The sequence below is a fragment of the Platichthys flesus genome, chromosome 9 (genome assembly GCF_949316205.1).
Source record: "Platichthys flesus chromosome 9, fPlaFle2.1, whole genome shotgun sequence".
NCBI lineage: Eukaryota > Metazoa > Chordata > Actinopteri > Pleuronectiformes > Pleuronectidae > Platichthys > Platichthys flesus.
The window spans coordinates 4,138,276-4,153,662 of record NC_084953.1 but is presented as its reverse complement, the minus strand read 5'-3'; the positions used below and the strand labels follow the sequence as shown (position 1 = coordinate 4,153,662).

Sequence of the window (15,387 nt, the reverse complement as noted above, 5' to 3'; positions counted from 1 at the left end):
GTCAGAGTTTCAGTTAATCCTCTTTTTGCACTGAGATGGAGTTAAAAATCACTTCTGTAGCTTTGCATGTTTCTATATTACAATGTTGAGTCGCTGCTCTGACTTCAGTGTTTTTATAGAATAGAATAGAATATGATGCATTTAAGAAGACTGACACCTCTTGAAAAATATGCAGGCACACAAGGGGGTCCCAGGAATATTTATATTCTCAGAGGGCGTCCTACTTGGACCCTCTGAATTAAGGGAATTATTTAGGCACTGGATTGAGCTTGAAGGTGGCGTAGTGGATTTCCTGTTATTGCTTTGACCTTAAATCGACTACGCACTCAGAGCTCATGCACGTTGTTGGTCTAAACTGGTGTGTGAGTTTATTACACTTTTATCCCCCCTGACTCCTTGAAGCTTTTCCGGCTAATTTCCATTTAAAAAAAGGGTTGTTAAGTTCGGGATTTAGAAATATGCTGTTAGTCAATGCTGCAGAACCAATAATGTGCCTAAAGTTATAGATACATGAAGTAATAAAGAACTGAAGAACTAACGGCACTTTGAAAGAAGAAATATCGTTCTGACACGTCTCTGATGAAGCTGTGATGAAAACTGGCATCCCATGATAACAAAGGGAGAATTAAGAGTCAGGAAACAGTGTCAGTTAACACACACACACAGGGTGGTCATGTTCCAGTGATCCTACATGGAGGAGCACTCACCTTTAACAAGGTGACTTACACTCTCTTCCCTTTTCTTTTGACAGACAGCAAAGCAGAAGCATAGTTTGATTATTTATATAATATAAAACAACATACAGTGGGAGGCCCTATTGAAATTGTAAAGATTATTTATTTATTTTTTCAGGCAAATGGATTGGCCTTTTGAGAGCTTTAACCTGCTCACATTCTTATACCAAAGTTTGCAGAAAATTAGAAAGCGGTGAAAATGTATGTATTGTGGAGTAATTCTAAATGGGCGTGACAAAATGGCTCAACATCGCCCCCTGGAACGCAGCCTCTAGGTTTCTCTTTGACCGATCTTCACAAAAAACGATAGCCAGGTGTATCATGACCAGACAAACAATAAAGTCTCAAGGGGCATTGTGTAAAACGCAACAGGAAAGCCTGCCATTTTTGCATTTAGTTACCTTTTTGGCCATATTCCACATTTTTACTTTGAGGTACTACATTATCATCATAATTCCTGTTTCAGAATCAGAATCAGAAATCAGAATCAGAATCATAAGGTATTTATTGCCAAGTAGGTTTACACCTACCTGGAATTTGCTCTTGTTATTGGTGCATACAATGAACATAAAAACATAAAAACACAATAAATACAACACACATATATAAAATAAAAATATATAAAACATAAAAGATATAAAAGTAAAGGAAAAAAGGTGAAATGCAAAATGCAAACAGTAGAAGAGTGTCAAATTGCAATATGCAATGTAATGCAATATGATATATGTGTTATGTCTCCACTTTGTGTTGCTCTGTTATTAATCCTGTCTTTGCTCTTCTCCTTCCTCTGCTGTTAAATTGAAATTGGTGATTTTTTTTTTGTTATTGAAAAATTTAAATAAAAAGTTATATGGGCGCATGCGCGAGAGGGGTTTCCATGACCACCAGCGGGTGACTTTAACCGTTAGGAAACAAATCAGATGTTGGAAACTTTTTCCTCCTCGGAACTTTAACGGTTCACCGGGAGAATCCCTCGGTTGAACCAGTGAGTGACTCCGCTGAGTTCTGTCCAGAGTCTCGCTGCGGGTGACATGTTGTCGAGGACCAGGAAAGGTGATCCCCAGGCGGCAGGAGGAGCCGGAGGAGCCGGGGGAGGAGGAGGAGGAGAAGCAGCTGGACGTGGAGGGGAGAAGCCGGGGTCAGGAGGACACAGAGCCGGCCACCAAGCAGCTGCCCCCGGGGAACAGGGGCGGCTCGTCCCCGGTGTCCAGGAGGGAAGCGACGGGTCCAGATACGAGGGAGAGTTCATGGACGGGTTGAAACACGGAAGAGGAAAATACACCTTTGTCAACGGAGAGGTAAGAGATGTTTAACTTTATATTTATCATGTAAATATTCACATTCAGGAGGAGACTCCATTGTTTTTAATCAAGTCTCCACTGACTCCGACCAGGGAGTTAAAATTGTATTATATATAAATATAAAGATGTGTTTTAAAGGTTAAAACATAAAAGATAAAATGTAGTGGAGTAGCACAAATTACTCAAGTTAAGTACAAGTACCTCAAAGTACAATACCTGTAAATGCTCCTTGTACTTCCCACTACTTGATGACTTGTTATACTGCTGGCTAACTTGTGATTGGTTTTCAGTGAGGTCATCTTAATCTAGTATAACACATGACACTAGTAAGTATAATAAAATATATTCAATTATATTCAAGTACAGTACACTTTAGCGGCCTCCTGCAGTACATGAAGCTGTCTGCTCCTCTGTGTAGTACCACGAGGGCTCTTACTACAGAGACTACAGACATGGGGACGGTCAGTACTGCTGGCCCATGGGACAGAAGTTCACTGGCAAGTTCTACCTCAACAGACGGGAAGGATATGGACACCAAGAGTTTCTTAATGGAGCCACGTTTCAGGTAAACTGGTTTACGTGGATGATGACGTTGTGGATTGAAATACCAGTGAAGAGTAAATACCAGTGAAGAGTAAATACCCTCTCCCCCTCCTCAGGGTTTGTTCCACATGGACCACAGGTTGGGTCCGGGGGTGGTGACTTATTCAGATGGTTGTCAGAATGTGGGTCTGTGGGTCGGGCCGCTCCTCCTGAGGTTCTGCTCCCCTCTAGAGGAGGGCTTCAGTCTCAAGAGCTTTCCTGAATATGCTGCCTACATGGACCCAGCTGCCGCCCCAGATTCCCTGACTCAGGTACTGAGTTACCACTTAAACATCTGCATGAAGTATTTGGCTGAAAGATTCAAGTTTTATTGATTTTTAAACAATGTCAGGGTCCATGTTGGAAGTTGTAAAACCCCTCATCTGACCGTAGATTTGTGTTTTTGTGTTCAAATATTTATACAATTACAAAAATGATTCTGAAATGACCCCTGTGCTTCTCTCTCGTCTTCATCAGCCGCCCGTTCTCGATTTCCCGAAGGTAAACTTCTTCTACGATGAATAATTACATGAGATTTGTGTCTTAATTTAAAAGCAGATGAACTGATCCCCTGTTCTCATCAGACTCAAGCAGACAGAGACCTGCTGCTAGTGGACGAGGACTGTATCTACCCCCCCGGCATCGAGAGGTTCTGCACCAACGGAGATCTTCTGCCTCTGCCCCCACGCCGGAGGAAAAAGCTGGATCAGCAATTCTTTGGCGAGCTGTGGGAGCCGGAGATGAATCCGTACCTTGGCTATAAACGAGACCCCTACGCCGATTTGCCATTACAGGCCCGCCTGCGGGAGAACATACACAAACACAGGTCAGACATGTGTTATAACACAAAAAGCGCTGGTTGGAGCCACACGTCTTGTAGAAGTGACTGCAAACATGACTGCCAGTGTCTAACATGTATGTTTCCATGTCTGTTTGTCAGGCGACAGGCTGAACATGTGTGCTGGGACGTGGCTGCCGTCCTCTCCATGAACCGGGAAGGTTTCGGTCCCAAGGGGATTCTGGAGGTGTCCTCCGAGCAGCTGATCCGGCACGCTTCCCGGGGGGAGCTACCGGCTGTTACTCAGATCCTCCAAGGTCGTACGGTTTACCCCGATGTAGCAGATTCACAGGACAACACTGCACTGATCGCCGCCACAGTAAGACTCTATTCATTGTTTAGCCTTTTGTTTGTTAAATCAACTGTGTGCAACTTAGAATAGTAGCTCTAAAATCAGTTGGTAGACTGACTTGGAACAGGGAGAAAGTTTCTGCTTCTCTTTCCCTCTCCTCACCCAGATCTATGGAGGACCATACATGACTTAAGTATAAATAAATAAATAAATGTATAAATAAATACAGAAATAAATAAATAAATTAAAAAGGAAATAAGTTAATTAATACAGATATAAATAAATAAATACGTTAATAACAACCAAAATGTCTAAATAAATGTCTTAAATATATTTATTTATTTTACGATTTCAGTGTCCTTATGCTAATGAGAAAGGTGGGCCTAACCGCATTCTCATGCAGGATGTTATTAACGTATTTATTTATTTCTGTATTAATTCATTTATTTCCTTTTTTATTTATATATTTATTTCTGTATTTATTTATACATTTATTTATTTATTTATACTTAAATCATGTATGGTCCTCCATACAGATCGTCTGTTCTTGTTCTCTGTAACTTTGGTGATATTTGTCAGCGTAAAATTCAAAGTGTCCCTGACTACTGTTCTCTGTGTCTGCCAGATAAACAACCGCCATGATGTGATGCACCTGTTGTTGAATAGAGGTGTTGATATAGACAAGCTGAACTGTGAAGGGATGTCCGCCCTCGCCGTGTGTCATGTCCTCTTCTACCCGTTTCACTCTCTGAACACCACTATGTTGGAATCTCCTCAAACCCAAGTAAGAACTTTATCATAATGTCAAATCTGATGTGACAATTCTTCTCACAAGTTCACTTTTCCTGTTTTCTCATAATCTCTAGTTCATATTTGGGTTTTGCGCTGAAAACAAAGTGAAACAAAACTCTTTGCATTGTCCGATGTGTCGTCAGGTTTTAAAGAATCCATCTTCCTATCGGAGAAGTTCCCAGATCAGCCAAGTGGACTTCACCAGGGACCCGCTCGCCCTTCACAACAGACCCCAGACCTCTAACACAACCCTGAGCCAGCACTCACACTGGTAGGAGTGTCGCTGTTAACACTGCTCTGCACATTATTCTGCAGAAATATTCTATATCTTTTTGGATAATAATAAAGAGAGAGCAAAATGATAATAGTCATGAAAATGTTGCCTTTATATATTTGTTTTCAGTTTCATTTGATGTGTGAATTTAATTTGTTGTGGTTCCTCTTCAGGACGGCAGAAGAACCAACCGACCACATTTCACATCACAGCAATAATGTGTCAAACAACAGTGAAGAAGAAGTTGAGGTGTTCTAGTTTTCTTCGTGTTCCTACTTATTTTTCACCAAGATCCATGAATTACTTCAGAAATCAGTGAAAATGTCAATGTTAGAAATGTCTTATTTACACTCCCTATGGTGGATCAACATTCCATCAAGTGTCATGGTTAATCCATCCTGTAGTTTTAATGGAATGTTGCTTTACGAACAAACAGAGAAACATACAAACCTACAAACCCACTGTAGTAATCAGTGCTGATCTCGTGTGTTTGTTGCAGGACGACTCTTCCTCCTCCGTCAGCAGCACGACCCCCCAGGACACACAGGAGACTGCACACAAAATGGCTGCCATGTCAATTGAGTCAGTTCTCTCTCTTTCTCTGCGTTGTTCTGCTCCGGTGATACTTTGTGTGTGTCTCTGTGTGAGTTGTATATATGTTGTGTGTTCGTCTGAGCAGAAACGATGCTCGACTGGAAACCCTGAGGATTCTGCTGGAGCGGGGAGCCGACCCCAACCTGTCCCGAGTGCCCATGCCTGTCCTCTTCTTAGCAATCATGGCGTCTGACACCGAGGGCGTCCGGAGGCTGCTGCTGCGTGGAGCTCGTACTGACATTCCCCTTCCACCCGAGGTAGGGAATTCATAATTCACCTCCTCTAAAGGAAGAGTTTATTTATGGCAGGCTGAGCCAAAGAGAAACTGCATTTGTGTGATGTCACAAGGTTAAAACAAGTTCCCCTCGACCTCTCATCCTCATTTTAGAGGAAAGGCCTTTTTCCGCTTCACGTGGCTGCAGCGCTGCCGGGGCGAGCAGGTCTCCAGATCACAGAGCTGCTGTTATGTGCCATCACCGACCCGGACGCACAGGCGTGTGACCGGGACGACATCTTTGAACCAGATAAGGTGTGTCTCCGGTCAGGCCTCACAACAGAGTTTATTGAAGCTGATCGATGAGCTCAGAAGAACTTTTTGTCATTCTTGTTCTGTTCTGACTTTCCAGAAGTCTCAGGAAACACTGAGCACTGAGCAGCCGCCACGTCTCAACGGAGGAGGCAGGACAGCTCTGCATGTGGCCTGTCAGAGAGTCAGTGACTCCCAGGTCAGTACTGTGTGTGCACACACGCACAACGACACCTCACTCACATGACACACAGACGGTTCAGGTCTTCAGCATGTTGTCGATAATAAAACACAACTTTTCTGTTGCCTCTCCATAAGATAAGAGCAGCAGGACGTTAAGTGTGAGGCAGATCACAAATATCACAGTGTGTTCATGTTCCATTCAAAGAACCTGTGTGTTGGATTGTGTTTTCTCAGGATGCCGGTGAGGTCGTGGCCCTTCTGCTCTCACACCGAGCCAGCACACACCTCCTCTGGAGTGGACACTCCCCTCTCTCTCTGGCTATAGCAAGTGGCAATGAACAGGTGGATACCACACACACACACACACACACACACACACACACACACACACACACACACACACACACACACAGTACACACATGCACAATAGTTCACTCTGTCTTTGACTGTTGTTAGGCTGTGGAGGAGCTGTTGAGAGGAGGCGCAGATCCTAACCTCCCTCTGGGCCGAGAGGTGGGCAGCGCCCTCTGTGCTGTCTCCAACATCAACTACCACTGGGGTGACGACAGACTCCAACTGGTAACACACAAACACACAAACACACAATATGGTCTCCCCTGCAGTCATTGCCAAAGAGTGGGCCTCGGCCCCCTGGTGGGCTGTGTAGCCACTGCACGTGGACCGTGAGAGGTCATCAGAAAATAAAAAGATAAACAAGTTTCAGAAACATTTATGATTGATTAAAAAAAAGTAATAATCCCAGGTAATGAAACAAAGACATGCGATTTAAATTCCACATTGTTCTTATTTTATTTGATCTATACAGCAGGTGTCGTTGTATTTGCTGACCGTCACATTAACACTGAAACGCGTGTGTGTGTGTGTGTGTGTCTGTGTGTGTGTGTGTGTGTGTGTGTGTGTGTGTGTGTGTGTGTGTGTGTGTGTGTGTGTCTGCCGCAGCTGGACATGTTGGTTAAGGCTGGTGCTGACTTCCTGATGCCGGTTATGGTGGGAGGCGTCGAGGGAACCGCAGTGGACTTTGCATACAACTCCTTTAACCAGGTAACACACCTTCTGTAAGAACACTGTGTAGGTGATTCAAATGTTTGCGTGGCAGAACACAGAGTCACCACTATATTGTGTTATGTGAAGTCTAATACACCTCAATACAATAACTCCTGCATTAGTCCTACTTTTGTGATTATGTTGATGTTTATTTTGTGTCAGTGGTGCTGATCCAGTGTGTCAGTACATGTTGAGGCTGTAGTGAGTTCTGCTGTTTTATTGTATGATATTAAATCGACAAATATTCATATTTTTGCATCGCTGAGGAAACACCTCTTCTCTGACAATCTTGCAACAAACTGGATAAAGTAAACACGCCCTGAGAATTGTTTTATGTTGTATAACTTATGTCTGAATCCGAACATCTGTCTGTGCGTTGAATGTTCCTGTCCAGGACGGGCGTATTGCCCACACTCCCTATCTCGCTTTGACACATCGGGAGAGGGAGACATTCACCAAACGCCACCAGATTCTGAGCATGATGGGAAATCTGCTGAGAGAGGCCGCTGTCCAGAGGGAGAAGGAGGCTTTAGAGAGAGAGCAGCAGCTCACACTAAATGGTCAGGGTGCTATCATGATGTTTTTGAAGTTCGGCTGTATATAACACTCTGTGTATTACTGTGTTAATGTGAACTGACAGGCAACGGTAACATAGAGAGGTTTGTGTACACAGAGCCTGGGGCCAGTTCCTCCGACAAGCCCCCCCTCAGACGTGAAGGTCGAAGACACAATGCAGAAAAACAGAGGTACACGTCAGAGGCATGTTCATATCGTCCCATTTCTTTTTCTAACAAATTAAATATAACTTTCCTGAGCCTGTTTCCAACTCTCTATGTGTAAATCTCTTTTCCAGGAAACCGTTTTTTAAGTTCTGCTATGACTGCGGTCGCTCTGCGTCCGTGAAGCTGACATCTTGTTTCAGCTGCCACAAGGTTTCCTTCTGCTCGCAGGACTGTAAACTGAAGGCATGGAAGGCAAGACACAGGGACGAGTGTGCCGAGGTGAAAGGTGGGAGTCTTCTTCACTTACAAAATCCTATCACAGGAGATGCTCAGAAATATCACTAAATACGCTTTTGATAAAATAACAATTCCAACCTAGTTTTTTTCATCTGTGATATTTACAGAGAATATGATAAAAGTGTGTAAATACTGTGTCTGTGTCTCTGGTTCCAGCGTCTGGATCCCAGAGGAAGGTTGTGGTCCACAAGCAGCTGACTGTGACACAGAAGGTCCAAGTCAAGATGAAGCACAACTACAGCCACATCTGACTGTATCTAGTTTCACTTTATTGCTGAGGAAGACATTTAGTGCCATGATCATTTCTTATTGACATTGTATTTTATAAACATTTTGTTCTTAGTATCACAGGTACAAGTTCCTTCATCCTCTGTGACTGATATTATACTGATATTTGAATTGTTGTACTTGTTTGCTAATTTCGATAAATGGTTTCTTCTCTAATCTTTGCATTTTGTGAAATTATTTCCCCTCGTTGTCCTGAGAAAGAAAGGTGACTTGTATAAGAAGATGAGTTAGAAAATGTTATTTGTAAAAAAATGGAAAATCACACATTTCCACCAAAAAAATAAAAATTACAGCAAAATCTCAAAAGTATTAAATATAACATAAACAAATATTTAGGCCTTAGGTTAAATATGTAAAGATGAATTGTCTTTCAGGGAAGAGTCAGTAAAAAATGTATGCATTATAAACACAATATTTAAAGTAGGGAAAAAAGATTAAGATTAAGATGCATTTATTCGTCCCAAACACATGCACAGACATGCAAAGGCACACTCATGCAGGTAGGGGAATGTAACCTCTGCTTTTGACCCATCTGGTGCAGGACACACAGAGCGACCATGTACAGCGCTCGGGGAGCAGATGTTGGGGGAGTAAGGTGCCTTGCTCAGGGGCACTAGACAGGGTAGGGAGAATTCTCTTGGATTTTTGGACGGATCAATCCAGGTTCGTCTTTTGTTGTCTCTCCGTGGAGTCGAACCAGAGACCTTCTCTGCTCATAGTCCAAGTTTCTGCCTCTAGACCACCGCCTCTCCCAAAGCGTTAGAGCATCAAACATTAAAAAAATGGGGAAAGCACAATTAATATTAAAATTGTAAACAACTTTAGTAGCATCAAAATATACTTAAAGTTTATACCACAGCATTTCTGTTAATTACCGTGAAATTAAACTACACTTTACTTGTAGAAACTGAATCTGAGCAGGGGACTAAAACCTTCATTTTATTGTCTTTCATCCTCCCTCATAAATACCCTCATAAAGATATTTTCAATGTACGGCTGTGAACATTGTGTGTGTGTGTGTTTCTTTAATGTAATTGCAGCTGCAGCTCATGGCCTTGCATCACACACACATGAGTCAGCGGTGGGATGGGCCTCATTGTTTCCTTATGCTGCAGAACCACTGTCAGAGCTGCCGGTGGTACAGACTCACAGGAATCACAGGATCAGGGCAGTTGGTCTCTGTGTGGGACACAGGAGACATGAACTCTGACCTGGAGGAGCAGGAGGACGAGCTGCTTGCTCTCCTCAGCATCTTCGGGCCGGAGGAGTTTGTTCGGAATGAGTCGAGTCCTGCCGGTGAAATTCGAGTGTCTGTGGAGCTTCCTGCTGACTTCACTGTGGCTCTGACAGAAGGTAAACAAACCAAAGAGGCTGTTTATTCTGTAAAATGATAGTTTATATATCTGCAAACATAAAATACACAAATCCCAAACTCATATCTGCCAATTTGTTAGGTCCAAACTGATAAATGAGAAAGTTCCTCAGGGAAAAAAGTGTTTTCAGTTGTTGATATAAATGACTATTGTTAATGTGTGGGGAAAGTTGTGCTGTGTTCACGTTGTGTTGTTGCTTCTCTACCTGAGCTGGAACCGTGAGACAGTATGAGCTGTCGTTCCTCCCCCCTCTGCTCCTGACCTTTGAACTCCCTGCAGATTACCCATCATCCTCCCCTCCTTCGTTCACCCTCACCTGCAGCTGGATGACACGCTCACAGGTACAGATGTGGCTCAGCTCAAACATCGCTGGTCCCATATCACCCCATAAGACAGATGTTTCTCCACAGTTCTGACTCTCTCTCCCTCCACAGCTCTCTGCACTGTGCTCTCAGCTCACTTACCTCTACCAGGCCACCGGAGGCACTGTGGTGCTCTTCTCCTGGGCCCAGTTTCTCAGAGAGGATGCCCTCAAGTTCCTGGACGTTCATACTCACCTGGAGCTCCCCTCTGACGAACACAGCTCTCAGCACTTTAACGTGAACTCACAGAATCACAACAATGGAGACACGTCGGAATCAGGATCCACAGATGACCTTAAAGACACAGGGGTCTCTGCTGAAGGCCCCAATCCTCCCACCTCAGACTGGAGCAGCACAGACTCTCAGGGAGCTGGAGCATTACAAGAAACTAGCGCACCCTCCCAACATGAATTCATGGAGGATTCAGGGCCTTCGGATGATTCTCAGCAAACTGCACGAGAGTCAGAACCAAGTGATCAGATCCTGAATGATCTGTGGTCAGAGGATAACAAAACCAAACCTCTTCCATTGGCTGACCCTGATCAGAACAGTGAAGGTTTCTCAAATGAAAGGGATTCTTCCTCCTTGCTTCCCTCCGGCCCCTCAGGGGAGATCGATCACATTGAATCAGGAGCTTCTGCTCTGCCGCTGCAGCCGAGAGAATCCCTTCAGAAAACAGAGCCAACCCTCTCCAGTTCCCCCCCAACTCCATCACTAGCTCTCCTGTCGCAGCTCTTGATCCACGACGCTGCCCAGAAGCAGAGACAGTTCTCCGTCACCCTGTTTGACTGTGGCGTGTGTTGTGTGAGCTGGCTGGGGTCGGAGTGTGTGCAGTTGCCAGAGTGTGGTCACGTCTTCTGAAAGGCCTGTCTGTCTGAGTTCTGTAAGATGCAGATAACAGAGGGGAACGTCCGGGGCGTCACCTGTCCTGAGACGTCCTGCAGGGCCAGTCCCACTCCTGCACAGGTACAGCCCTTCGGAATTTTCATTTAAATCCAATCTTAATATTTTGTGAGACAAATTAACATAGCATGGAAATGCACAAGTAAAGTACAAGTACCTCACCATTAGGTTGGTTTCAAGTGGACAAGCTATGCGGGGTGATACTTTTCTCCTGTAGGGACATTTATGATCTGTATTTAACTGTTACCTGATTTTATTAAGTATATATTCATAAGAAAGAAATCAGCTGATAAGAACCGTTCACAGACAAATCGCTGATGATGTTTTTCTGATGCTAAAGTTTTCATGCTCCAGCGTGAAAACTTTAATTTTACAAAAGAACAACGTGGAAATGTGCTTTGCAAATGGTGTCATTGTGTAGTTTGTCCAGCAGAGAGCGATACAACTGCATTATATTTATTTATAATACAGTTTATTGTTTGATAACATCTAAGGGATCATTGCCATTAATATGTATATGTATATATATATATATGTATGGGTGTTTGAGATGGGCTCTAGTTTACACACCATGACGTTCTTCAGCTGGTGCAGCTGGAAGGTCTTCTGGGTTGAACCTGATTTCTCTGACCTCCCTCAGAACGTGTCTCTGTGAACATCTGCTCTCGTCTTGTTTCGAAGGTGAGGAGTCTGGTCGGAGAGGAACTGTTCAGCCGGTACGATCGGCTCCTGCTGCAGTCGACTCTGGACCTCATGTCTGGTGTGTTCATGTGAAACTTGAAGATGCTTTCCAAGCCTTTATACACCAGGGTGACTAGAGACAGGAATATACACAAGTCTTTCCTCCTGAGAAGTTAAAGAACCAGAAAACACATCATCTCTAGCACCTTCTTATGAAAAGAAAGTTGTTTCTCTGTTTTCTATATTGGCTTCATGTCTTTTCTCTTCTCGTCCCACGTGCAGATGTGACCTACTGTCCTCAGCGCTCCTGTGGGTCGCCCGTCATCGTGGAGAAGTCCCACACCGCGGCCCTGTGCTCTGTGTGCCGCTTCCCTTTCTGTGTCCGCTGCAGGAAGACGTACCACGGAGCCCAGGACTGTCAGGAGAACACCACCATGAAGAAACTGATGGAGACAGACCTTCAGGAGGGGAAGGTGGACGTGCCACAGTCACAAGGTGCACGAGGAAAAGAGGTTTTCATATCGGCACATATCGGACAGTATATATCTATACTGATATATCTGTGATAGGTGTGTTTGCAGATAACATCAGCTGATGAGTACATCGGTTGACTCTACAGGTCATTTCTTAACCACGACAAAACACAATGTTATTGCCCATTGCGTTGTTCAGCAACAATCCACAGATCATTAATCTGCAGCTCCTGATAATAGCTTCATGGTTTTTTTGGTGAGTGTGAGTTTCCAGGATGTGAGGATTTGCCTCTTATCAGTGTTTTCTTACTTTAAATATCACTTTGTTGTTGTTTGGGTCATTTTTGATCATTTGATGACAAAGTTTTTTAAATAATAGAAACAATCAGGTGAAAAACTTTATAAATCTGTAGTTACAAGTAAAAGAGCTGAAGATGTTACGTGTGAGTTGTCAGTTTTACCACAAAAAGTAATCAGAATTTAAGTTCAACGACTCTGTTCTTATGAACTGGTCATAAATTAAGAACTAACACAATGTTATAAATTAATTAAAATGTCCTAGAGAAGAACTATTGAAGATAGAAATAACCGATAAAGATTCCTCTTTTTTTGTCGTTTTAATATTTCTTTACGGTCTTTGAATACATTTCTATGCGGCAGAGAGAAACCTGTCTTAGGGGAAGCAGATACAGTTGTTTGACATTTTGAGATGATGGTAGAAAACAGTCTGATAGCAGAAAGCAGATGATCTATAAATACCAGTCCTGGAATAATTGGTTTGCTTGGCTGCAGACATTGATGCAGACGTGTGTCAGTGTGGATCTGACGTGATGCCCATGTGTCCCTGTGTCCCTGTGTCTCTCAGAGGGGATGAGGGCTCTGTCAGACGACTACACCAGCGGCAGCGAGGAGAGACGGCGCCTCCTGCAGAGCCGATACGGCCGCAGGATGCTGCAGGTCGTCCTGCCGGAGTTCCTGAGTGAGGACTGGGTGGTGCTCAACAGCAAGAGCTGCCCTCACTGCTTCTGCAAGATAGAGGTATGTATACCTATCGTCTTATCATGAGCCCAGACAGATCGGGGCCTGTTTCACATTTTAAAAACCATGTTAACTTGGTGGTACATGTGTGTTATGATGTGTTTTTTACTGCAGAAAAGCGGAGGATGCAACATGATGACGTGCTCTCGGTGTAGACAGCTGTTCTGCTGGACCTGCCTCCTCAGACTGCAGAGAGTTAGTTCAGCACACTTTCAGGAGGGCACCTGCTCTCTCTATGGAGGATACCTGCCCTAGTCCTTCAGATCCTGTCCCCTCAGACATGTGGATCATAGACTCTTTCATATTAAATGAAAAATACCAAAGTTTAGAGCATGTTTTAAAACTATGATGATCAAAATACAGTGGAGAATCTATATATTATAAACGTGAGGTGTTTTATGGCTCAGGGATGTTTATTTAAAGAAAACATAGAAAAATACAAATTACTTATTAGTGTTACTGAAAGAAATATACATTTCAAACTCAAACTAACTTATTCGCAAATAACATGTCCAGCATTATGTGATATAGTGTCGTATGGCTGCTAGATGTTGTGGTTGTATCATGAATTATGGTACAACTGATAATGAACTAACAACTGAGAGTTATTTACTTGAAAATCTGATTAGTTGATTGATCGTTAAAATCTGAAAATGGTCACAAATGTCCCTCATGTTGTAAATATGATCAATGACTTAAAAACTGAAGAGTGAAAAGTGGTGTCTTCAAACTGTTTTGCCTTAACAGTTCAAAATCTGAAATTCCGTCATGAAAGACCACGTAAAAAACAAAAACTGACATTTTAGAGGCTAAAACTAGTAAATCAGTTTTACCTGAAAATGACTTGAATGATCATTTGCACTTTACACTCACCACACATTATTTATTTATATAATTGTTCTATTATTGTTGCTGCAAAGCAAAGAAGCCGCCACCCAAGACTCTTACCTATCAAATAATACATGCATGTGATTTAATGTACATAATAATCATACGTGATCTGACTGCTGCTATTCACTTTTCAATAATCAATCAATTAAGTGACCAATCCCTGTAGCTCCCAGTAAACGTGGAGTACCCTATAGCAATGAAAAAATTATTGTACTGGAGATTAAACTGTGAAATAACTGCTTCATATTTTCATAGGTGATTAATCACAGGTTTGAATTCCCTGCTCGATTGATCCTGTGAACTAAACAGGTTCTGGTCAGATCGTTTAATCGCTTCTCTGAATCATCCATCCATCTATTATCTATACTTTTAATTTTGGGCCGGACCAAGCATCTTTTCGCTCCATCCCGTTTTCAGCGTAACAAATTACAATATGGTGTAGTTATCACAAAAGATAATATTTTAAGCCTTCGGAAAAAATGATGATGTGCCTTCTTTTAAGACCCGGCCTCCAGAAGTCTCTCACATGGAGAGGGTCTGATACACTGAGACCTTTCTGTTCTTATCTCTCAAGCAGGGTCCAAAATGTGCATATATGAGAGTATGTGGGTCACTGGTTTTGCAGATTTATCCGTTGGTGCTGATTTGTTTTCCACATGAGCAGATTCTTATTATTTGTATTGTTGTTTTCATTATTTCTTTTTTTTTTTGGTGCACTGCTTCAGTATACAACTGAAGTTTCATAAATAGAATATGGAGAAAAAAAGGGTCAGTATATGGGTCATTTAGCTTCTATCCTCTGCGACTGACTTCCTGTTTTGGAAGCGTCTCCCTCCCTTCCTCCTCTGCTCTGTCACAACAGTGGAACAAAGACCACTGTTACTGCAACATGTCCCCGGGCGGCTGAGACATGATCAGAAATCTACAGCTGTCTTTCATATCGAGCCAAGAAACACTGGCCCCGCTCTCTTGTTGTCTTTCTTTAAGGGTGTGTGTGTGTGTGTGTGTGTGTGTGTGTGCGTGTATGAGTTCAGGAAAGAATCTAGTTTCCTCACAGGGGTCATCATTTTCCCCATAAATGTCTAAACATCTTTTTGCCCTAGTGACCCACAGTCCTCGGTCAGAGCCTGGAGAGCTGGAGCAGGGCCTCCATGTGTTTTTGTGGTTGACGAGGCTT

The 15,387-nt window shown here is 43.0% G+C and overlaps 1 protein-coding gene and 1 pseudogene across 2 annotated transcripts; both read left to right on the top strand.

The window, feature by feature from the left end:
• Positions 1-1,276: 1,276 nt before the first annotated feature.
• Positions 1,277-8,601, top strand: ankmy1 (ankyrin repeat and MYND domain containing 1). Of its 2 annotated transcripts, XM_062395567.1 has the most exons (20): positions 1,277-2,032; positions 2,454-2,600; positions 2,695-2,889; positions 3,095-3,118; positions 3,202-3,443; positions 3,558-3,774; positions 4,373-4,531; positions 4,683-4,810; positions 4,987-5,062; positions 5,313-5,395; positions 5,493-5,664; positions 5,796-5,936; positions 6,034-6,132; positions 6,351-6,458; positions 6,574-6,696; positions 7,078-7,179; positions 7,577-7,742; positions 7,856-7,928; positions 8,036-8,190; positions 8,358-8,601. In XM_062395567.1, exons 1-20 carry the CDS (start codon positions 1,766-1,768, stop codon positions 8,450-8,452), a joined length of 2,772 nt encoding a protein of 923 aa, XP_062251551.1. In that variant the 5' UTR covers positions 1,277-1,765; the 3' UTR covers positions 8,453-8,601. The 2 variants fall into 2 exon arrangements, with proteins under 2 accessions (XP_062251551.1, XP_062251552.1); XM_062395568.1 differs by lacking the exon at positions 8,358-8,601 and having other exon boundaries at positions 7,856-7,941; positions 8,036-8,179.
• Positions 8,602-9,589: 988 nt separating this feature from the next.
• On the top strand, positions 9,590-14,970 carry LOC133961215 (E3 ubiquitin-protein ligase RNF14-like; annotated as a pseudogene).
• The last annotated feature ends 417 nt before the right edge of the window (positions 14,971-15,387 follow it).